The 23330-nt window shown below is 44.8% G+C and overlaps 1 protein-coding gene across 2 annotated transcripts in view; it reads right to left on the bottom strand.

The window, feature by feature from the left end:
* Positions 1-3079: 3079 nt before the first annotated feature.
* The window catches only part of LOC109933349 (zinc-binding protein A33-like), a 26309-nt gene continuing 6058 nt past the window's right edge, over positions 3080-23330 (bottom strand). Inside the window, exons 2-6 of one of the 2 annotated variants that reach the window (XM_048616934.1) lie at positions 11918-12013; positions 9736-9969; positions 7960-7982; positions 5998-6110; positions 3080-3755 (exon numbers count right to left, since the gene is read on the bottom strand). In XM_048616934.1, the coding sequence (XP_048472891.1) occupies positions 3208-3755; positions 5998-6110; positions 7960-7982; positions 9736-9969; positions 11918-12013 (1014 nt within the window). In that variant the 3' untranslated portion in view covers positions 3080-3207. The remainder of the gene's footprint in view (positions 3756-5997; positions 6111-7959; positions 7983-9735; positions 9970-11917; positions 12014-23330) is intronic. The other variant, XM_048616935.1, reaches the window with a different exon arrangement.

Below are 23330 nucleotides of genomic sequence, written 5' to 3'. Positions count from 1 at the left end.
AGTGAGGAAGGAATGATCACAGGAGAAATGGAAGTGGTGACTGGTGTGTCGCATGAGAGACACAGAGAGAGAGATGAGCAGGAGACAGAGAAAAGCAGAGACAGAGATACAGTGAGACAGAAAATGAGACAGTGAGGGACAGGGAGAGAGAGGCAAAGAATGCAATAGAGTGAGACAGAGATTGAGATTGACTGAGGACAACAGACAGAGGGAGAGAGAGAGAGGGAGAGGGACACAAACAGAGAGAGGCAGAGTGAACAAGAACAACACAGAGAAAAAGTGTCACAGACAAAGGAGAGAGACAGGGAAATGGAAACATAGAGAGAACCGGAGAGTGCAATAAGGTGTGGCAGGAATTGAGACAGAGACAGGGAGAAGGACACTGAAGGACAGAGCATCACAGAAAAACAGAGAGAGAGAGTGAAAAGGGAGATGGACACACAGAGAGAGGCTGAGAGTGAGAAAGGGAGAGACTGAGAGAGACAGGCAGACATAAAGTGATTACAGAGCCAGAGTGAAACAGGATAACATCAGGAGAGCAAGGTACAGAAATATAGAAAGGGAGAGACACAGAGAATGTTGGATAGAGGGAATGTGGTAGAGAGAGAAAGAGAGAGGACACAGAGAAATAAACAGGGAGAAACAGAGAGTGTGATGGACAGAGAGAATGTGGTAGAAAGACAGAAAGAGAGAGTGAGAGTGAGAAAGACAAAGACGTGTAGCGATTGGAACCAGGTGGACCTTATTGACTGCGAGGTCCCTGATTGGGGCTATTAACCTGAGCCAATCAGGTCAGCCCTGGCTGACCATTATAACTGGGGGATCGCAGGCCACCGTCATCCAACTCCTTAAAACAGCTGACGCTGTGCACCGTTTGGAGGATGCTCAGGTGTGCGGTGGGATCCCGTCTGCGCGTACCCCTGCCCATTTACCGCCAGGCGGCGGGGATCCCCAGTGGAGGGCTCTCTACGTGGGAGAACCCCCCCCCCCCCCCCGCCAGCTTTTCCCTCAGGGGTCTGGGGGTGAAGGGTGTTGCACGCTGCGGTCCCATGTAACCACAGATTGCGGTGGTTCACGGACTCCCAGTCCAGCTGTCTGTTCTGCGGCTGCAGAGCCCGTGGACCGTGTATGTATTGCGTGTGAACGCTCTTCCACTCCTTTTTCAGTTTTTTTTTGCGTGTATTTCTGGCTGCACTTCAGCCCCACGCTCCTGATCTTTGGGAACACAGTGGGTGAGGGTGTGAGCTTCTCCCTCGTGGGTCTGCTCCTGGGGCCTGGCCAAGCTGCCCATTAGCAGGTCCAGGCAGTGGGCCGTGGAGGGGGTCATTATGTCCGACTGTCTTCCATGGCTGCGTCCGCGCCCTGGAGAAGGAGCACACACTGTCCCTCAATGCCTTTAGTGACCGGTGGGCCCCGGGGGGTGTGGAGCGCTTTATATCCCCCTTCGAACTCTGTTTTAACACCGACCCTTCCCCTCGTTTTTTCTTTCACACAGGCGGTGCCCCGAGGGGCTCTGCTTGATACTGATTCTATGGTCACATGGGTGTGTTTTTTTTTTCCCCTGTTAATAAAGTTAATTGAAAAAAAACAACTAGGGGATTTAGAATCTCTTCATTTCAAGGGATTGACTCCGAGCTGGCTAATCACAGCCGGTGTAGTGTGCACAAATGAATATAGGGTGACTTATTGACAGGAAACCGGCCTCGTGCAGTTATTTCAGGAAGACACAGAGATATAGACAGAGAGAGAGAAATATAAGGGGCAGATTTATAGGCAAAAGGCAAAGAGAAACACGAGGCTCTGAGACGCAGAATTAGACGCGGATCGAAACATAGAGAGAGAGTCACAGAGGGAGAGACAAGGAGACACAGAGACAGGATAGAGAGACAGGGAAACCAAATGAAAAAGAGTGGCCATTGTGTTTCTTTCTCATTAATACGTTCCTGGAAGAGAGAAAGTCACAGGAAAGTCACGACACTTCGCCCAGTCTGCGAGATTCTGCTCTAAAAACTTTACAGAGAATGTCCCTCAGATTACAGACATAGCATCTAGATGTGACAGGCAAACCAGACAAGCAGGAACATGTTCAGACATGTTGTCGACAGCAGCATTTCTAAGAAACAAATTATAGAATATTACAACAGAGTGCAAATATTCCAGATTCAACCAACAGGCCATCACTGATTGGCAGTTATCAGTCAAGCAAGTGACACTGAGTGTAACAGACAAGCACCATGCACTCTCTCTATCAAACACTCCCAGCACAGGGTTAGAAACAGGGCAAAGTTTCCTCTATGCTGTCCCCATCAAACATTCCCAGGATAAGGACAGCACTGGTTTAGATCCAAAGTAAAGCTCCTCTACACTGTCCCCATCAAGCACAGCTCAGGACAGGGACAGCATGGGGTTAGATACAGATAAAGCTCCCTCTTAACTGTTGGAGAAAGTTCTCAGTAAAAATGTAGAACAGCACCCTCTAGTGTATCTTTTACTGGCTAATGCTTTCGTTTCTTATTTTGTTCTCTTCGAAAATTGTAACAATGCAAAGTGCAGTCATGTCTGTCCTTTGCCCATTCCCATGTATGTGTGTGTGTGTGTGCATGTGTTTTATGTGCATGTGTGTGATTGTGTCTGAATGTGATTGTGTCTGTGTGTGTGAGTATGTGTGTCTATGAGTGTGGGTGTCTGTGTGTGTGTTTTGTTTTGGGTGGGGGTGTCTTTCTGCGAGAGCAGCATTTGCCTTCCCCAAAACAGTGTCTAGGGAACCATTTACATTGAGTTGAGAAGAGTGGGGACACGGAGTTCTCACAGTGATACAACTATTGGGAAAGCAGCCCCTTTCGTGGGGTGATACACTGAAGGTATCAGCTTAAATTTAGGGCTCACCACACTCGGGGCTTGGCTTGGACATATAGTGTTCCACTTTGGAAACGCAGTTCCAACTGTTGGGCAGCATCCGGAGAGTCAGAGCACCTTCGGTTTCAGAATCTAGCTACTGGGAAATGGACAAGAAAACCAACTCCTCTTGCATTCAAAACCCCCTCCCACAAGTGACAACCATCAACATCGGAGGTGGGTTTTATAATTTTTTTTATTTTCGAATCAACCTGCTGGAGCAGGTGGGACTGTAACCAAATTCCATTCTCCACCGGGGAAGCACCACCTTTGGTATTCGGCCCTCTGTCCCTTCCTGTTCCCTCTGAAATCTCACAAATACAAATGGAAAATCTTCAGGACCTCTACCTCGGCTGTTTCCAGGTTGGGCAGCAGGAGAGCCAAGGGGTAGAGTTTCTCCTGGAAGTGATCGGAGAAGGTGTAGAGATGGGACATATCGGAGCCGTTGTAAAACGACAGCTGGCCTTCATCGTAGTCCAGGTAGACCCCAACCCTGTCTGGCTTGCCCTCGGAGCAGCACAGGGAGCCGGAGCTGCCGTGGGCGGCAGTGTGCACTTTCCCGTTCCACAGCCGGATGGTCCAGAAGCCGTTGGCGGGGGTCAGCGGGACGTCGTCGTTCCTGTTCACCGTCTCACTGGCCGCTCCGACGATCCAACCGGACATGTTCTCCAAGTCCAGCTCCCAGTAGTGCCGGCCCGAGGCGAAGCCCTCATCCCCCAGCACCGAGGCGCAGAAGGTGAACCTCTTGGCGCTCTCTGGCAGCTGCTTGAACCTGGAGCGTCGCTTCACCATGGTGTGATCCTTGGACAGGACTAGGCTGGGGTTCGCCGTGTCCGGGTCGAAGGCCAGAGCAGCTGGCACTGCGCACAGACACAGAGCAAGTGAGAGACTTATTACCATCTGAGCACACCTATAAGGAGCACAGCGAGAATAGGGGGAGACGCTCCACTCAACACGTTACAGAGTTGTGAAATTAGTTGGGATATAGGAACAGGAGTCGCCCACTCAGCCCTTCGTGTCTGTTATGCCATTCAATGAGATCATGGCACAGCGAAAGTGCCACACACATACTCACACGGACACACACACTCTCACAGACACACATACACGTACACACACACATAGACGCTCACACACACACAAACACACGCACAATCATATACACACACTCATACACACACATACAACCCCCTGACACACACATACGCACTCACAAACGCACACACACTCATACACCCACACACTCATACAACCCTCTTCCCCTCCCCCATTTCTGAAGAAGGGTCTAGACCCAAAACGTCAGCCTTCCTGCTCCTCTGATGCTGCTTGGCCTGCTGTGTTCATCCAGCTCTACACCTTGTTATCTCACACAAAACCCCGGACTGTCTGTTATGCCATTCAATCAGATCATGCCACAGTGAAAGTGCCACACACATACTCACATGAACACACACACACATACACGTACACAATCACACAGACGCTCACACTCACACACACATACACACACACGGGCACATGCACAATCATATACACACACACTCATACACACACATACAACCCCCTGACACACATATACGCACTCACAAACGCACACACAATCATACACCCACACACTCATACATACAAACCCCCCGACTGTCTGTTATGCCATTCAATGAGATCATGGCTGATCTGTGGCCTAACTCCAAGTACCTGCATCTGGACCATATCCCTCACAGCCTTAGAGCACAGCACCTCGCACAATCAAATAAGCCAATAGAGTTCCCAATGGAGCATGCTTTACAGCATTATAATGTAAAAACTATGGCAGCTAATCTAGGCACAGCAAAAATGCCACAGACATAGTCATACAGTCATACACACACATACAAACCCCCTGACACACACACGCTCACACATACACTCACAGATGCACACAATCATACACCCACACACTCATACAGACACACACAAACACCCTGATATGCACACATGCACACTCACAGGCGCACACAATCGTATATACGTACGCTCACATACACATACAGACACACACACTCATACACACATGCGCACACACTCACAGACACACACACACAATCAGACACACACACACAGTCAAACATACACACACACTCATACACATGCACAGACACACACACAGACATTTACAGACATGCTGGAGAAATTGAGTGGGTTTGGCAGAATCTGTGGAGAGAGAAACAGAGTTAACCAGAAACAGGCAGCCCATGGGATTGAGGGAGGGCATTGGGGTGCATGGTGCGATGGGCAGAAGAATAGATAATGAATGATCTGAAACAGAAACTCGGGGAAATAACCTGCAGAGCGATATGTGGAGGTGCTGGTGGCTGACAGGACTGGTTTGATTGATCCAGAGAAATGGCATGGATTTGATGGGCCGAATGGCTTACTTTCTGTGCCATGAAGACCCTCCGCTGCTCTTGAGTGCACGTTTGATGCTGTTTTACATTCACCTGAGGTGTTGTTGGGGGGGATGGCTTGGGTGTGTGGTCTTGGATGGTCTGAAATGAGGCACCTCTGGCAGTACACCACACCCCATGTGCTGCAGTGGCAGGATCTGCCTCGATTTGCTGCTCAAAGCCTCTGAACCCAGAGTGTCGCACAGTCCACAGTGCCACTGAGTGAACTATGGCCAACACCTACACAGGGGAGTTGCATGACAAAGGCTGGTGAAGCAGGCCCAGTGAGTTCCTAGAGAGTTGAAAGGAGTTTGGTATCCAGTGAATGTATGGGTGGATAGGTGATACCATGGAAATAGATTCTATCCTTCTTTTCTGCATGTAACTTTATTTTTTAATTAGTTAGGCCTCAGGTGGGCTTTAGGTCTTGTTTCTTGCTTCACATAACTGGACATAACACTGTAGAAATGCACTGGCATTAACTATTGAATCGAAAACCACCTGCATCGTAAGGCAGCAGTCATTTACCCTGAGGCTCTCTATAAACTTCAGCTGGGAATAAACTAGAGTGGCAGCAGCTGAACCTGCTGATTTTGGAGCTGGTTCAGTTTGACGTAGAGTGTTCGATGGGCCGCTGTGTAAACGGTACCCCATAAATCCGCAAGACCAAAGGAGTTACCTGGACTGACGACGTTCAGCATCCGCTTCCATGCTGCATACTGCAAAGGCCCTTTAAACTCCCCCAAACTGAGATCAGAAGGCTGCAGGATTGGCTCGTTGTGTAAATCAGTTCTGAAAAAGTCAGCAACACGATTGGGTAAGTCAATGTGGGACATCTCTTTACCAGCATTTCACTGGTGTTGTACTTAAATGAAAGCATGGGGTTTTTTTGGTTCATTATTCAATCATGGTGATGTGGATATCACTGCCTGGTATCCATCCCTAATTGCCCTTTAACTGAGTGGCTTGCTAGGGCCATTTCAGAGGGCAGTTAAGATTCACGTACATTGCTGTGGGGGTCACAGGGCAACAGGGTTCCTTCCCCGAAGGACATTAGAGCCGTAGAATTCTATAGTGTGAAGGGAGATGGGTTTGGGTAGGGATTCGCCATGGGAAATATAGGGTTTACAGGGATAGGATAGGGGGATGGGTTTGCGTAGGTATGCTCTTCAGAGTGTCGGTGTGGCCTCGATGGGCTGAATGGCCTGTTTTCACACTGTAGGGATTCAATTCCTTAACTGGGCACAGGGGTGGGTGAACCACATGAAAGAAGGTATTCAGGTCCTAAAATTATTGAGCACTAAATGCTGTGGGTTCCCAAGAGGAAAATGAGATGCTGAAGCCCACAGTGCTGTTTGGGAGAGAATTCCAGGATGTTGACCCAGTGACAGCGAAGAAACAGTGATATATGCCCAAGTTAGGAAACTGAATGGCTTGGAGGGGCACTTAGAAGTGACGGTATCTGCCTCTCTTGGACTTCTAAATGGAAGTGGTTGTGAGTTTGGAAGATTTTTTTTATTCATTCACGGGATGAGGGTGTCGCTGGCCTAACACCATTCATTGCCCATACCTTTTTGACCAGAGGGCGGTTAAGAGTCAACCACATTGCTGGAGTCACATATAGGCCAGACCAGGTAAGAATGGCAGTTTCCTTCCCTAAAAGTCATTAGTGAACCAGATGGGTTTTTCCAACAATCAGCAATGGATTCATGATCATCATTAGACTCTTAATTCCAGATATTTATTGAATTTAAATTCCACCATCTGCCATGGCGGGATTTGAACCCGGGTCCCCACCACATTATCTGGGTCTCTGGATTAACAGTCCAGCAGTAATACCACAAGGCCATCACCTCCCCAAGTCCTATCTAAGGAGTTTTGAAGTTAAAATTCCTACAGTGTGGAGACATGCCATTCCCTCAACAAGTCCACACCAACCCTCTGAGGAGCATCCCACACAGACACATCCCCATCACCCTCCCCTAACTCTATAGCCCTACTTATTCCGATGGCTAACACACCTAACTACACATCCCTGAACACTAGGGGTAATTTAGCCAATCCACCTTACTTGCAAAACATTGGACTGTGGGAGGAAACTGGAGCACCCGGAGGAATTCACGCAGACACAGGGGAGAATGTGCAAACTCCACAGACATTCGCCCGAGGGTGGAATGGAACTCAGGTCCCTGGCACTGTGAGGCAGCAGTGCTAACCACTGAGCCACCATGCTGCCCAAGGCAGGGAATTTCTGCAGTGCATCTTGTAGATCGTACACACTGTTGCTACTGCATGTCAGTGGTGGAGGGAGTGGGAACTTCTGGATGTAGTGCCAAACACATGGTTGCTTTATCCTGGATGGTGTCAATATTCTTCAGTGCTGTTGGATCTGTACCCATCCAGGCAAGTGGGAAGAATCCAACACACTCCTGACTTGTGTCTTGTAGATGGTGGACAGGCTTTGCGAAGTCAGGAGGGGAGTTACTCACCGCAGTGTTCCTAGCTTCTGACCTCCTCCCTGAAACACACAAGTTAACACACACACACACACACACACACACACAGACACAGATACACACAGTCACACAGTTATGGACACTTTTGCAGTTTAAATAGAGGGATGTTTTATGAAGTTACCTACCTTTGAAGAATACTCTTGGTATCCTATATACATAAAACAACACAATTAATAAACTGTTCACAGCAGTAAGGAAAAAAATTGACACAAATAGATATTTATAGCCTGCTCCAGCAGAAGATTCAGAATTCTGTTTTGGAACTTGTTTTAGACAGTGATTCTACTATTCAAATATTTAACATGTGTACAACTCACCCAACCTCCAGAGTAAGGGACTGAAGATAATACTAATCAGCTCAGAGAAGCAGGCAGGGAGTCAATGTACCTCAAACAGCACTGTATGCATATCACCCAAACAAAATGTGTGAGCAACCAAATATTACTGTATGAATACCACTGTAGTGATTGTATTGAGGTCAGTGAGGTAGACCTCATAGAGTATGAGGTCCCTGATTGGGGCTGTTAACTCGGTCCAATGAGGGAGCCCCAGCTAACAGGATATAAACAGGAGTGTCAGAAGTTGTGTTCACTCTGAGAGTTGGCTCTGAGGGAGTTGCATCAGTGTCAAGGACTTTCCACATGGAAATAAAGGGTGACTTAGGGCTGGGAAACCAGCCTCTGTGGAGTTATTTCACTGGCAATCACAGGAAAGCGTGCCCCGGAAGAAATTTGTTCGCAACAGTCATCTTTGAGTTGGGGTAAGCATTTGTGGCATCATGCTGATATTTGGGAAGCTTGACTCATTCAATCCTGCTGTTGAAGACTGAGACCAGTATGTGGGAAGAGTGTGTTATTTTTTCCAGGCAAAAGACATTAGGGCAGATAAAAAGCAATGGGTAATTCTTTTGACAGCTCGTGAAACCACAGCTTTTTTGGTTACTAAGAACCTAACTTTCCCTGAGGCACCAGATACTAAAACCTTTCAAGAGTTGATGGATTTAGTTGAGGAATATTACAACTCCAAGCTTCCTCTAATTCTAAGAGGGTATTTTCTCGACAGTTCAAGAACCAGGGGAATCCATGTTAGGATTTTTGACAAGGTTAAAACAACTGGCAAAGGCATGTGACTGGTTTAAACCTTAAGCAGATGCTGAGAGACCATTTGGTATGTGGGATTGATCATGCAATCATGCAAAAGCTCCCAAGAGCTGAAGCCCAACTGGACTTCAAACAGGCACTACAACTGGCCTTATCATTGTAAAACGTGGCATGTGGAGCAGACAAATTGCAGAATATTCTGATGGAAGTGGACATTCTTGCCGGTCTGACTGAGCTTGGGGAATACCACTTGAGTGAAGGCAATTGCATAACCTCATTCAGGACGTACCCCAGAACATTATCTGGGTCTCTGGATTAACAGTCCAGTGATAACACCACTAGGCCATTGCCTCCCCTGTGGGAAGCACTGTGTAATTAACACCCTAACAGCACTGTGTACTTACCCCCTAACAGCACTGTGTAATTAACTCCTAACAGCGCTGTGTAATTATCCCCTAACAGCACTGTGTAATTATCCCCTAACAGCACTGTGTAATTATCCCCTAACAGAACTGTGTAATTATCCCCTAACAGAACTGTGTAATTATCCCCTAAGAGCACTGTGTAATTTCTCCCCCATGAGCACTGTGTAATTTCTCCCCCTAAGGGCACTGTGTAATTGCCCCCAAACAGGGATGTAGAGAGATCTTCATTCACATGGAGTGTGGTATTTACAATCAGGAGCTCACTAGCATCTTCCCCCGGGCTCTAACAATGTGCAGTAATTGCTGGTGTTTGCCCCGATACCCTGCCCTTGGACTGCAGTTTGTTTCCCTTGCTTTAAAGAGCAACAGTGCTCACCATCAATAATCGGTCCTGATCGTCTGTTTGGATCAGACAGTTTATCTCAGTGATGAACTTCTCGATGGAGCTGCTCCTCTTCGAAATGAGATGCAGGTTTCCCTCCAGTGAGTGCAACAACTCCTCTGACTTCTTCCTCAGTTCCTCTCTCAGCGTGCACTCCTGTTCCTGCAGGAACAGGTGCAGTTTGCTAAATTCTGCCTCAATGTTTTCCTCAAGACCCTTCACCAGCTCCTGCAAGTGAAGAGGGAGTGGATTGGTGAGTATACGCTCACAAGATGCAAAGAGATGGACTATTTAGACATAGGTGGAGTATTACACAGCAGCATTGGCAGGGAAGGGGGTCTATAGTCCAGTGCTAACATTCAAGGATCAATAAGGTAGAAGCAAACTCTGTCCCCATCAAACACTCCCCATTCAGGGACAGCATGGGGTTAGATACAGAGTAAAGCTCCCTCTGCACAGTCCCCATCAAACACTCCTAGGGCAGGGACAGTACGGGATTACATGCAGAATAAGGCTCCCTCTACACTGTCCCCATCAAACACTCCCAGGACAGGACAGGGACAGCACGGGGTTAGATACAGAGTTACATCTTGTCGACATTCACCCTATCAACCACGTTCAGAATCCACGAAAGCAACAATAATTTTTCTAAACTCTGCTGTGTATAGGGCCATACTGCTCACCTTTTCATCATCCCAGGATCTACAGAGTGAACGTGCCCTGAACTATTTCCAAAAAAAAATACATTCTTTGCTTATTAATTTCAGTTTATGAGGATCGGTTGAATAGTTTGGGACTGTGTTCTTTTTTGGAGAGAAGAAGATTGAGAGGAATTTTGAGTGAGGTTTTTAAAATCATGAGTGGGCTGGACAGAATAGGAAGGGAGAAGCTGCCCCTGCTCATGAAAGAATTAAGAATGAGAGGGCATTGATATAAAGTGGTTTCCAAAAGAAGCAAGGAAATGTGAGAAAAATCTGTTTTATTCACCGACTAATTAGGGTATACAATGCATAAGCTGATGTTTTCCCAGCTACCATCAGTTCTGAGGAAGGGTCACCGGACCCAAAACGTTAACTCTGATTTTTTTTTCCTTCACCAGATGCTGCCAGATCTTCTGAGCTTTTCCAGCAACTTCTGTTTTTGTTACTGATTTATAGCGTCTGCAGTTCTTTCAGTTTTTTATACAATGCACTGCCTGGAAATGTGGTGGAGACAGGCTCAATTGAGGAATTCAAGGGATTACTAGATAATTAGCTCGATCGGAGTAATGTGCAAAATATGGGGAAAGAGCAAGAGATTAGCACTGGATAATAGATCCAGTAACAGGCACTTGGGCTGAATGGCCTCCTTCTGCACTAGTTACTTCTGTAACTATCCTGTGATTCTGTTTAATATTGAGACTAAAGCTGTGCACAGCACCCTAGGTCTGACCTCACCAAAGCTCTGTGCAATTATTGCAAGTCTTCTCTACTTTTATTTTCCATTCCCCTTGCAATAAAGACCAATATTAAATTACCTTTCTAAACTGCTTGCTGAACCTATATACTAACCTTTTGGAATACAAAAGTGAAACACTTGCATGCTGGAAATCTCAAATAAGAGTAAAAAGAACAGCTGGAAGAAACCTCAGCGGTGATGTTTTTCTTTTATACTGCAACTTATACAAGGATGCCCAGATTCAGCTACACTGCAGCTTTCTGCAGTCTCTCTGACTTAAAATGATTTAATTCAATTTGATTTGTTATTGTCACATGTACCTAGGTACAGTGAAAAGTTTTGTTTTGCATGCAGTACACACCGATCATACAAAGTGCATTGGGATAGTAGAACACAACGAGGATTACAATGTCTCAGCTGCAGAGATGGTGAACCAAGATTGAAATCAACATAAAATTTAAAATTTGAGAGGTCCAGTCAGAAATCTAATAACAGCGCAGAAGAAACTACTCTTGAATTTGTTGGTTCATGTGTTTAAGCTTTTGTATCTTCTGCCCAATGGAAGAAGTTGGAAGAGATTATAACTGGGGTGGGAGGGGTCTTTGATTACACATGATATTGCTTTGTGATTGCTGTCTGCCAAAGAGGATGACCTCATATTATACTCCATCTGCCAAGGTGTTGTCCTCATCCACAGCCCCTCCTGCCCACAACCAGACTTACAAAAGAAAAGACTTACCATTGTCTTGGTGATCTTGATTCCCTGGGAGACCCGTGCTTCGCAAAACTCCTCCAACTTCCTCTCAAGGAATCTTGTGGAATTCTCCAACTTGTGCTATGGGGAAAGCATACAGAACTTCATCAAACTGTGGCTGACCTGCACTTTAATTTCAATTACCCACCTTTACTCTCATTCCCTTCATTCCTGTTTGATCTTTGCCCGGAGCCTTGTTTGCCACCTATAAATTGGGAATATTGTTCTATCTTTATGTATCTCTAGCTGTAGGTATCAGCACTTACACACAAACAAGAAACAAGAGCAGGCCAACTATCCACCTCCTCCATTCAATAAGATGGTGGCTGATCTGATTTTAACCTCAACTCCACATTCCAGCATATCCCCGACTAATCTTTCATCCCTGACATTGTCCCTGTTACCTCTTGCTCCCTACCTGTAAGTAAGACTTGTCATCTCCTTGTGTACTACAAGACTCCTTGATTTACACCTGCACAAAGTAGGTTACCAAATACAACTCTCTAGTGCAATGTCTAAGACCTCTCTCGGTTCAAATCCTTATTCCAGGTTGATGTCTTCTCTCTCACTGATTTAAGAGTCATGTGATTAGTTACAGCCTCCTGGTTTAGATGAATCTTCTTTTACCACATTAGCCATATCCAACAAAAATTTCTCCATCCCAGTCTTGAAATTAGCAGTTGGCTTCCAAATATCTACACTAGCTTTGGGAGAGGAAATTCTAGGTTACTACTATTCATTGTGTGAAGAAATGTTTCTTACATTCATTCCTTCACACATCAAGTGCTATCATTTTAAGGGTGATGTCCCTTTAAGAAGATCAACCTGCAAGTCGGCTAAGTTCCTAGATGTCATTACACATCCAGGACCCAAAGCCATGATGCATTGTAGTACCCTGGACAAAGGCTGTGTCAAGATAACAGTCTGCATTGTCTGTATTAGCTTTAGCTGTAAATGAACCCACCAGAGATATTCAACTAAATGGAATCCCTGTGTCTACTTTGCATTACACATAATACCACAAGCAGTTACTACATGGTGGATTTGTCTCTTTAAAAACAATCAACATGATGTGATACAGATTGAATACCCTGGGGTGATAAAGCAGTCAAGATTCAAGAGCATTTCGGAAGTGAAAGACCCCACAGTACAGAGGGACCTGTAGATATATGCTTTGATTGATCAATGATATGAAGCTCTGCAACATCATCACAAACTTTCTCCAGAGTCCTACAGCCCTTACACAGAACACTTCGCAGCTTTCTTCCTCCATCATCAACACTGATTAACAGTTACATGCATTCTCAAATGATATACCAAGATCATTCCCTTTTTCACAACACTTACTTTTATTTACATTTATTGTTTATGTCTCTGGCCCTTCCCCTTACTTTATTCATCTGTTTCGGTAGGTGGGTCAAGTATGCCAAGGTATAAGAGAAAGGGAAAACCAGGTGATTTTGCACTTTCTCTGCTAGATTCTGTTAGGCCAGAGATTCAGTTTAGCTAGGCTGAAGGAGCTCACAAGTTGGTTATGTTTCTCTTTCTACCAACACCCTTTGTAGATTATTTTTGGATTTAATGGATCCCTTGCAGTATAATCTTTCTTGAACAATTTTCTAATGCTATATCCATCGTGATTTGGTCTGCTCATTCCAGAGCTAGACTCTCTTTTAGTTTGAAGAAGTTCAGTAATTGACTTATCTAAGAGGATAATAACATTACTGTTTCAAATGAACTCTTGTTGAAAGTTTCCATAACTATAGGTATCAGATGGTTTCATTGATGATCTGTATGTACTATCTGCAGACTGTCCTGGGAGTTAATATCTGCTACTGAAACATGATCACATCAGAGTGCTATTTACTCTGGAAGTGAAATATTGATCAAAACTTTTAGTAGATAGTCAAATGTTCCATCAGCCTGTTGTCTGTGTAACACATGATCTGATGTTCTTCCTACGCAGTCAAGAAATGTCCTAACCTGTAGAGTATTTTATTTAGTGCCCAATCCAGAAGCTAATTGAAATACTAGGAATTGGGTTTTCCACATCTGCCAATTCACTGATTTATCACATTGATCTGGTTGCTCAAATCTTTCTTGTCAAAACAGTTCCAGTTTGTTGCTGATTAATTTCTTGATTATTTTTGAGGATAATATTGCTAGGATTTCAATCTCCTCCTGTGATGCTCATTTTGCTGTTTTGTGCTGTTGCGGTGTTCCTCTTTGATTAAAGTTGTTGTCAAATCCTTATTGTTGTGAAGATTGTGGTTGTAGCTCTAAACCGAAAAGCTATTAAATTTTCGATTGTTCTAAATGCTGATTTCAATGTAAAGTTCAGATTTTGCTTTACCAACCGTACGGATACTCCTTTCCACGGTGCCAGAAGGATTTGCAAAATATGTGCAGGAAGGACATTCTCAAAATCACTCAATAAGATTCAGTGTTTTATTTTGGTTATATCAAAGATGTCTGTTGTGACATCAATCAATCTGTTTATTTTTCTGTGTCTGAGGTATTTTAGCACTGAATTCGACATCACATAATCAGATTAGTGTACCTTCTCTTCATCCAAGTTTCTAAAAATATTTTAATGAACAAAATTCATTGGTTTCCAAATAAAATTTGAATTTATTGTTCAACTTGTCAAAATTACCAAGATTTAATTAATTCTACAGTGAGGTACGGCAAACTTCAATAATTATTTTTGTTCCTGATCTTTATTCAATTGATTTCTTTAAGTCTGGTCTCTGAACAATATTGCTGATGTTGTCACAGAATATATAAATTAGACAATTGTTAACACACCGTTGGAGGTCTTAACTTTGATCCTCAGCCTGTTTTTTTCAGTGAAAATGAAACTCTTTTGTCTTCTCCCTTTGACAATCAATTTTGCTTTGGTTGTCCACTAATCAGTCTCTTTTTGTGGTGCTTGATTTAAATTCATTCCCTTACCTGGTTGTGGGCTGTTACTGCCCTCACTTTTCTTGCAAAGGCTCATTTCCCTTATTACTGGCTGCAGAAGGTGCTGGCAGGTCTACAATTTTCTGGGGTTTTGAGTGGTTTTCTGTTCAGAGATGCTTTCCTCACAGTAGTTTTTCAGCTCAGTGACAGTTCTGACTAGCTGGTTTTACAGCTGTTCCAATAGGTACCTGCAAAAATGATTTTTTGTGTTTCCTCCTTCTCTAGACAGTCTCGGGTCTGTTTCTTACTTTTTACTATGCCATGGTTTTCTCAACAGTGGAGCTTATTGCTGCAATCATCTTTTATCTAAGGTGACACATTGTGAGTTTTGGTTCAAGACAAACTACTCTATGTTCTTTGTATGTCCATGTCTTTCAGAGTGCCAGTCTTTTTTAACCCACGCTGTGCTATTTCGGCTCAGTGATGTGCAACTCAGCTTCCTGAAGCCATTATGCGACACTTTCCTCTTCAGATCATGATCCAAGTCTGTTTTGAAAACCAAGACTGCATCCACCTCCACCATACTCCCTGGCTGTGCATTGAAGATGCCAAACACTTGCTGCACATTGTCACGCAGCCTACAAACATCAGCCACTCATAAAATGGTGAGACAGTAATCAAACAGAGTCTCGCTGAGGCTTCAGGAATCTCACTCGCCAGCTGGGGAGCCAACAAAAGGCCCGCAACAAAATCAGAAATTGCTGGAGAGAAAGCAGAGTTAATGTTTCGGGTCCGGTGACCCTTCTTCAGAACCCATTCTGCCTCTTCCAGAGAAGGCCCATCAAACCTTATGCGAACCAGGCAATGGCAAGATCATCAAAGGACAGTACAGCACAGGAACGGGCCCTTCGGCCAACAGGCCTGTGCCATCACATGGCATCTTTCTAAACTGAAACCTTTTGCCTTTCTACACAACCATATCTCTCTATTCCCTGCACATTCAAACATCTGTCAAGATGCCTCTTAAACGTTGCTATTGTATCCACCTCCACCAGCTCCTCTTGCAGCGCATTCCAGGCACTTACCACCCTCTGTGTAAAAAAAACTTGTTTCACATCTCCTTTTACCTTAAACCTAGGTCTCTGAGTAATTGGCATTTTTACCCAGAGTGTAAAGACTCTGACTACCCATTCTATCCAGGCCTCTCATAGTTTGTAAACATCCAGCAGGTCACCCCTCGCCCTTCAATGTTCAAGTGAAAACAAACCAAGTTTGTCTGATCTCTCCTTACAGCTAATACTCTCCAAGCCTCGTACCCCATTTCTGTACCTTCTCCAAAGCCTCCACGTGCTTTTTCGTGGTGGTCAGAACTGTGCACAACATTCCAAATCAGCCCTGACTAAGGGTCTATACATTGTCCTACCTTTCCCTCGATCGAGACCCCAGGCTTGGGCAGACAGACACCATCAGCTCCCACGTGCTCAGCAGTGCCCTGGAAGAGGCTCTGTTGAAATAGCGCCCTGCCTCTGAGATTCAGAGGTTTCTGGATGTGGGAAAATTATTGGTGGAGTGGTTGGGGGAGCAGGCTGGTGTTGGCGCTGAGGAAGGGAGGGGGAGGTCGTATTTCTGGTGTTGGGGCTGACAGGGAGAGAATAGGAAAGAGTGGGATTGTTCAGAAGCAAGGGGGAACATTGTGCCAGCAGCCCCAGTGTCCAATCCCTCCACCATCCTATCGATAACTCGCTGACTGTCCTCTAAACATTCCATTCTTTTCTTCTGTTTCTCCTGTGCTTGATTCTTTTTCAGTTTCTCTCTCATTTTGTCACGCCATCTCTTCCCTGTTCTAATTTCTGATGTATCTGTGAACATTTCCAATCACACATTATGGAAGATTTGATGTTTGATACAAGAGGGCTCAGGGTTTGATACAGAGTGAAGCTCTCTCTACACTGTCCCCATCAATATGTCCAGGAGAGGGACAGCACGGAGTTAGATACAGAGTAAAGCTCCCTCTGCACCGTCCCCATCAAACACTCCCAGGACAGGTACAGCACAGGGTTAGATGCAGAGTAAAGCTCTCTCTACACTGTCCCCATCAAACACTCCTGGGACAGGGACAGCACAGGGTTAGATACAGAGTAAAGCTCTCTCTACACTGTCCCCATCAAACACTCCTGGGACAGGGACAGCACGGGGTTAGAGATAGGAGTAGCAGGTTTCTGCACTGGAACCATCATCAGCCAGTCATTACCTGAAAACGTGTGAGATTAAATTGCACGGAACTCAGTCGAGTGAGATTCTTGCCCATGCTCAGCTCAGTTTTATTTTAGTTGTGTTAATCTGATGTCGCGAGCAGCCCTCGGTGCAGCAAGAATAGCACTTTTCTGCAGATGAAGCCTCTGTGGTGTGGTGGTTTATCAAGCGTGGACTGAGCACCTCCACTTGGAGCTAATTATGGTTGAGGTTGACTGTGGAAGAGCCTGCTGCTTGGTCAGCTCAGCGACACGTACACGGTGGGAGTTATAGTATGCATGTGGCTGTGTCTCGGCGCAGTGTCACACACAGTCAATGACTGTCATTTCCTGCAGCTTTGGTGGCTTTGTCCTGATGCGAGAAACCACTGCCTCGGAGAGTCACCCATCTGTGCGTCCGACGTTGTGCAGTTTAAAAGAAATATTGACTCTAGAGGGGGCAAAGAGTGTGCTAGTATACATTCTCCACTGGCCTTGATGGTGTCAGGTGCCACTCAGAATCATGCAGCGAGTGAGAGAGTGTGTTAGGAGGCCACTCCGCCCATCACATTGGTACTGGCCCTTTGGACGATCAAAGAGGCATTTGTCCATTCCCACCTCTTCTCTGCCCAGTCAAGGCGTACTAGTTCAGAGGAAAGTAATTGGACAGCAGACCACTTTGGGGAAATCGAATTGGTTATGTTTATCCCTCAGCTGAGTCCAGAGCTGTTGCAAATTGCACACAGAGCACATACGGGAATTTACAGATGGATTCTTAAACAAGCAGACTGTTGCTTCTAACAATTCCCTTCCATGGGCCACTGTTTGATAAGAAATATGTGGTGACTCCTGCGAAAAGATGTAGACACAGCATCATAGGAAAGCTAAGCCTGATTTAAAGCTGAACTTCTTGGCCTGAGATATCTAGAGCTATTCTCACTGCCCACAGTATTTGAAAGTCTTCATTTGCGATCATTGGAGCCCACTGTCTGAGGGAGCACAGTGAGAAAAGTACTCCAATTTAGTACCTGCTCTCTGATGTATTTTCACTGTACGAGGGCTTTTGACCTTTTGTTTCCATCATTTTTTACTACCTAACAAATGCTGTGGGTGCTTGAAATCTGGATCAAAGTCAGAGAACACCAAGAGAAACTCAGAGGGGCCTGGCAGCACTGTGGGGACAAAGGAACGGTTTCGGGTCTGATATGCCGCTTCTTCAGAAGCCTACAGAAGTGTTTACTGTCTGCTTCTTGCTTGGCTCCTGTTCGTTTCTATTTACTTTAGCTGAAGGAGAAACGCTGAAATGATCTATGCCTGAAGCCATTTGCAGTCATTGCCTGTACGGGAGTACGGAGATTTTACAGGCTTCTAAAAAAAAGAGAAAAATATCTTGCTAGTACCTTTTTTTCTCACTCTGACTGGGAAATGTTTGGAAAACAGTGGGTAAACGCAAACAGACTGAACAATAACGTCCCATAAACAAAAAACAGAACTTGCTGGAGAGACTCAGCAGGTCTGACAGCATCTGTGGGAAGAAAACAGAATTAACGTTTCGAGTCCCGCAACTCTTCATCAGAACTCTTAATTGTAACTTTCCATATTTTGGTTTCCTCTCCCCAACCCTCCCCTCATCCTCATTCCAGCATCCAGCACTAGGTAGAAATAGCAGTATATACATGCCTTGGGTATGCTGAACTTTGCCGAACCGTGATCTTGGATAACTTTGTCCACAGAAGCACAGAAGTGTTACAGTGCAGAGAACGGCATTCAGCTCATCATGTCAGCACTGGTCCCCCAATGAGCATCATAATGAAGTATCACTCTCCTGCCTTTTCCCAATCCCCTTTCAAATTGTTTCTATTCAAACAACCATCCAATGGGTCTCTTGATTGCCTCAAATGAACCTGTCTCCACTGTTTCCAGACAGTGTATTTCATACCCTGAGTGCAAATGTTTTTTTTTTCACACATTTCTGTGGCTTCTTTTGCATGTCACTTTAAATCTATTCTCTGTCGTTCTTGATTCCTCGAGGAACAGGAACACTTTCTCCCTAGATACCTTGTCCAGCCAGCTCATGGGTTTGAAAGCTTCTTTCAGATCTTCTCTTAGCCTTCTCCTCTCCAAAAGCAAACAGTTCAAAACTCTCAAATCTAACCTCCTGGGTGAAGTTTCTCATCCCTGGAATCAATTTTGTCAATCTCATCTGCACTCTGTCTAATTCGTTCATATCCTTCCTAGAGTGTGGAGCCCAGAACCATGTAAGATACTGCATAGAACATAGAACATTACAGGGCAGGACAGGCCCTTCGGCCCTCGATGTTGCGCCGACCTGTGAAACCAATCTGAAGCCCACCTAACCTAAACTATTCCATTATCATCCGTATGTTTATCCAATGACTATTTAAATGCCCTTAAAGTTGGCGAGTCTACTATTTTCGCAGGCAGGGCATTCCACGCCCTTACTACTCTCTGAGTAAAGAACCTACCTCTGACATCTGTCCTATATCTATCACCCCTCAATTTAAAGCTATGTCCCCTCATGCTAGCCATCACCATCCGAGGAAAAAGGCTCCCACTGTCCACCCTATCTAATCCTCTGATCATCTTGTATGTCTCTATCAAGTCACCTCTTAACCTTCTTCTCTCTAACGAAAACAGCCTCAAGACCCTCAGCCTTTCCTCATAAGACCTTCCCTCCATACCAGGCAACATCCTGGTAAATCTCCTCTGCACCCTTTCCAATGCTTCCACATCCTTCCTATAATGTGGTGACCAGAACTGTATGCAATACTCCAAGTGCGGCCACACCAGAGTTTTGTACAGCTGCAACATGACCTCATGGCTCCGAAACTCAATCCCTCTACCAATAAAACCTAACATACTGTACGCCTTCTTAACAACGCTATCAACCTGGGTGGCAACTTTCAGTGATCTATGCACATGGACACCGAGATCTTTCTGCTCATCCACACTACCAAGAATCTTACCATTAGCCCAGTACTCTGTATTCCTGTTACTCCTTCCAAAGTGAATCACCTCACACTTTTCCGCATTAAACTCCATTTGCCACCTCTCAGCCCAGCTCTGCAGCTTATCTATGTCCCTCTGTAACCTGCAACATCCTTCCGCACTATCCACAACTCCACCAACTTTGGTGTCATCTGCAAATTTACTAACCCATCCTTCTACGCCCTCATCCAGGTCATTTATAAAAATGACAAACAGCAGTGGCCCCAAAACAGATCCTTGAGGTACACCACTAGTAACTGAACTCCAGGATGAACATTTCCCATCAACCACCACCCTCTGTCTTCTTACAGCTAGCCAATTTCTGATCCAAACCGCTAAATCACCCTCAATCCCATGCCTCCGTATTTTCTGCAATAGCCTACCATGGGGAACCTTATCGAACGCTTTACTGAAATCCAAATACACCACATCAACCGCTTTACCCTCATCCACCTGTTTGGTCACCTTCTCAAAGAACTCAATAAGGTTTGTGAGGCACGACCTACCCTTCACAAAACCGTGTTGACTATCCCTAATCAAATTATTCCTTTCTAGATGATTATAAATCCTGTCTCTTATAACCCTTTCCAACACTTTACCCACAACCAAAGTAAGGCTCACTGGTCTATAATTACCAGGGTTGTCTCTACTCCCCTTCTTGAACAAGGGGACAACATTTGCTAGTCTCCAGTCTTCTGGCACTATTCCTGAAGACAATGACGACATAAAGATCAAAGCCAAAGGCTCTGCAATCTCATCTCTAGCTTCCCAGAGAATCCTAGGATAAATCCCATCCGGCCCAGGGGACTTATCTATTTTCACACCTTCCAGAATTGCTAACACCTCCTCCTTATGAACCTCAATCCCGTCTAGTCTAATAGACTGTATCTCAGTATTCTCCTCGACTACATTGTCTTTTTCCTGTGTGAATACTGACGAAAAATATTCATTTAGCGCCTCTCCTATCTCTTCGGATGTCTAACAAGTGATTTATGCAAATTCAGCATCATCTCCTTGCTTTTGTACTTTACATCCTTATTATAAAGCTCAGGAACATAGGAACAGGAGTAGACCATTCAGCGTCTTGAGCCATTCAATGAAATGATGATTGTTGCTCTATCTCCAAAAACCCGCCTTTGGCCCATATTCCTTAATATCTTTGCTTGACCTTTCCTCAATACACTTCTTTATTAAGTGCTGTCTCCAGCTCTTCTGCCACATACATCCAGGTCCCTCTGCTTCTGCACTCCTTTTAGAATTATATTTTTTTTTTATGTTATGTCCATGTTCTTCCAAACTGAATGAATCACCATAAGACCAGAAGACATGGGAGCTGAAATAGGCCATTTAGCCCATTGATCAGAAGTTGTGTCTTATTTTACCAACTGACTGAGGTATATCCAGAATTCATGTTTCTATTGTATATCTGTTGGTTCTGCTTGCTGGAAATCCTATTTCTACTCTGCAGTGAATGTAGTCTATTATAGAGTCATACCACACAGAAACAGATCCTTCGGTCTAACCAGTCCACTTTGACCATAAACCCAAACTAAACTAGACCCATCTCCCCAAGCTTGACCCATAACCCTCCAAACATTTCTTATCCACGTATTTATCTAAATGTCTTTCAAACGTTGTAACTGTACCCGCATCCACCACTTCCTCTGGAAGTTCATTCCACGCACAAACCACTCTCAGTGTAAAAAAAGTTGCCCCTCATGTCTTTTATTAAAGATATCTCCTCTCACCTTAAAAATACTGCCCCTAGTCTTGAAATCCCCCACTCTACGGAAAAGACATCTGCCATTCATAATATCTATATCCCTCATGAATTTATGAACATCAATCTCCTACACTCCAGTGAAAAAGTCCCAGCCTATCCAACTTGTCCTTATAACTTAAACGCTCCGTTCCTGACAACATTCTGGTAAATCTTTTCTGAACCCTTTCCAGCTTAATAATATCTTTCCTATAACAAGGTGATCAGAACTGCATACAGTATTCCAGAAGAGGCCTCACCAATGTCCTCTACAACCTCAACGTGATGTCCCAACTCCTAAAGTCAAAGAATTATGTACCTGAACCTCGAGATGTCTCTGTTCTACAGCCACTACCCAAGGTCCTACTTTAATTGTGTAAGTTCGGTCCTGCTTTGTTTTGCCAAAATGCAGTTCTTCACATTTATCCACATTAAACTCCATCTGCAACTCCTCAGCCCATTGACCCAATTGATCAAGATCACTTTATAATCTTACTAACCCTCGTCACTGTTGACTATATCACCAATATTGTTGTTGGTTCATTTAACGTGAAATAAAAGTTACCAGACCTTTCTGGTAGCAGTCAGATTTCCAACTGATACGAGATAATCAAAGATGGTTTGATACTAGTTGTGTTAAGTTGAGGATCAACAGATAGAGTGCTTTGATTTGTCAAGTACTTTGGATTTGGAATCTGAATTCAATCGATTAAATCTGGAATTGAAAACTAGTCTCAGTGATGGTGACTATCATCCATGATCACTGGGAGTAAAATCCATGTGGATCACTAACGGGGATGGAAATCTGCTGTGCGTACCCGGTCTGGCCAAACCAGTGTCTAAATCGAGATCCACGATAACTTGGCTGCCTCCTAACTGAACAAAGCACTCAGTTCAAGGGGCGATTTGGCCAGGGAACAAGGAAAGAATTGTGTAAGAACCAGGTGGAATGATTTGCTTATGCCTCAGCAGTGGGAGAATAGTACTTCCATCTCAGATTGAAAAGGGGACAGCAGGCAAGAAGTAAAAAATAGACGCAGCTGCTTATGATAGTCACTGCCTGATCCTCCCTTCTGTTTAAACCATCATCGGGTTATATGTCGAGCGCAAAAACACAATGAATGGCTATTTGCTCCACTTGGTCTGTACATGCATTTACAGTTCACTACAACCTGCTTGAGTTTCCTCATTGACCAATCTCATCCACATCTCTGTCAGTTCTTTTTCTGAGGAAGGATATTCCAGAAGTGGGGTCTTTCCCAGACTGATTCCTGGGATGGCAGGACTAATGTATGAAGAGAGACTGGTTGGGTTGGAGAGATAGTAGGAACTGCAGATGCTGGAGAATCTGAGATAACACGGTGTAGAGCTGGATGAACACAGCAGGCCAAGCAGCATCAGAGGAGCAGGAAGGCTGACATTTCGGGCCAAACCCTTCTTCAGAAATGGGATCTGAGATAACACGGTGTAGAGCTGGATGAACACAGCAGGCCAA

Source organism: Rhincodon typus, chromosome 35, assembly GCF_021869965.1.
Source record: "Rhincodon typus isolate 14 chromosome 35, sRhiTyp1.1, whole genome shotgun sequence".
NCBI lineage: Eukaryota > Metazoa > Chordata > Chondrichthyes > Orectolobiformes > Rhincodontidae > Rhincodon > Rhincodon typus.
The sequence above is the reverse complement of the archived record's forward strand: the minus strand, read 5'-3'. Positions and strand labels throughout refer to the sequence as shown.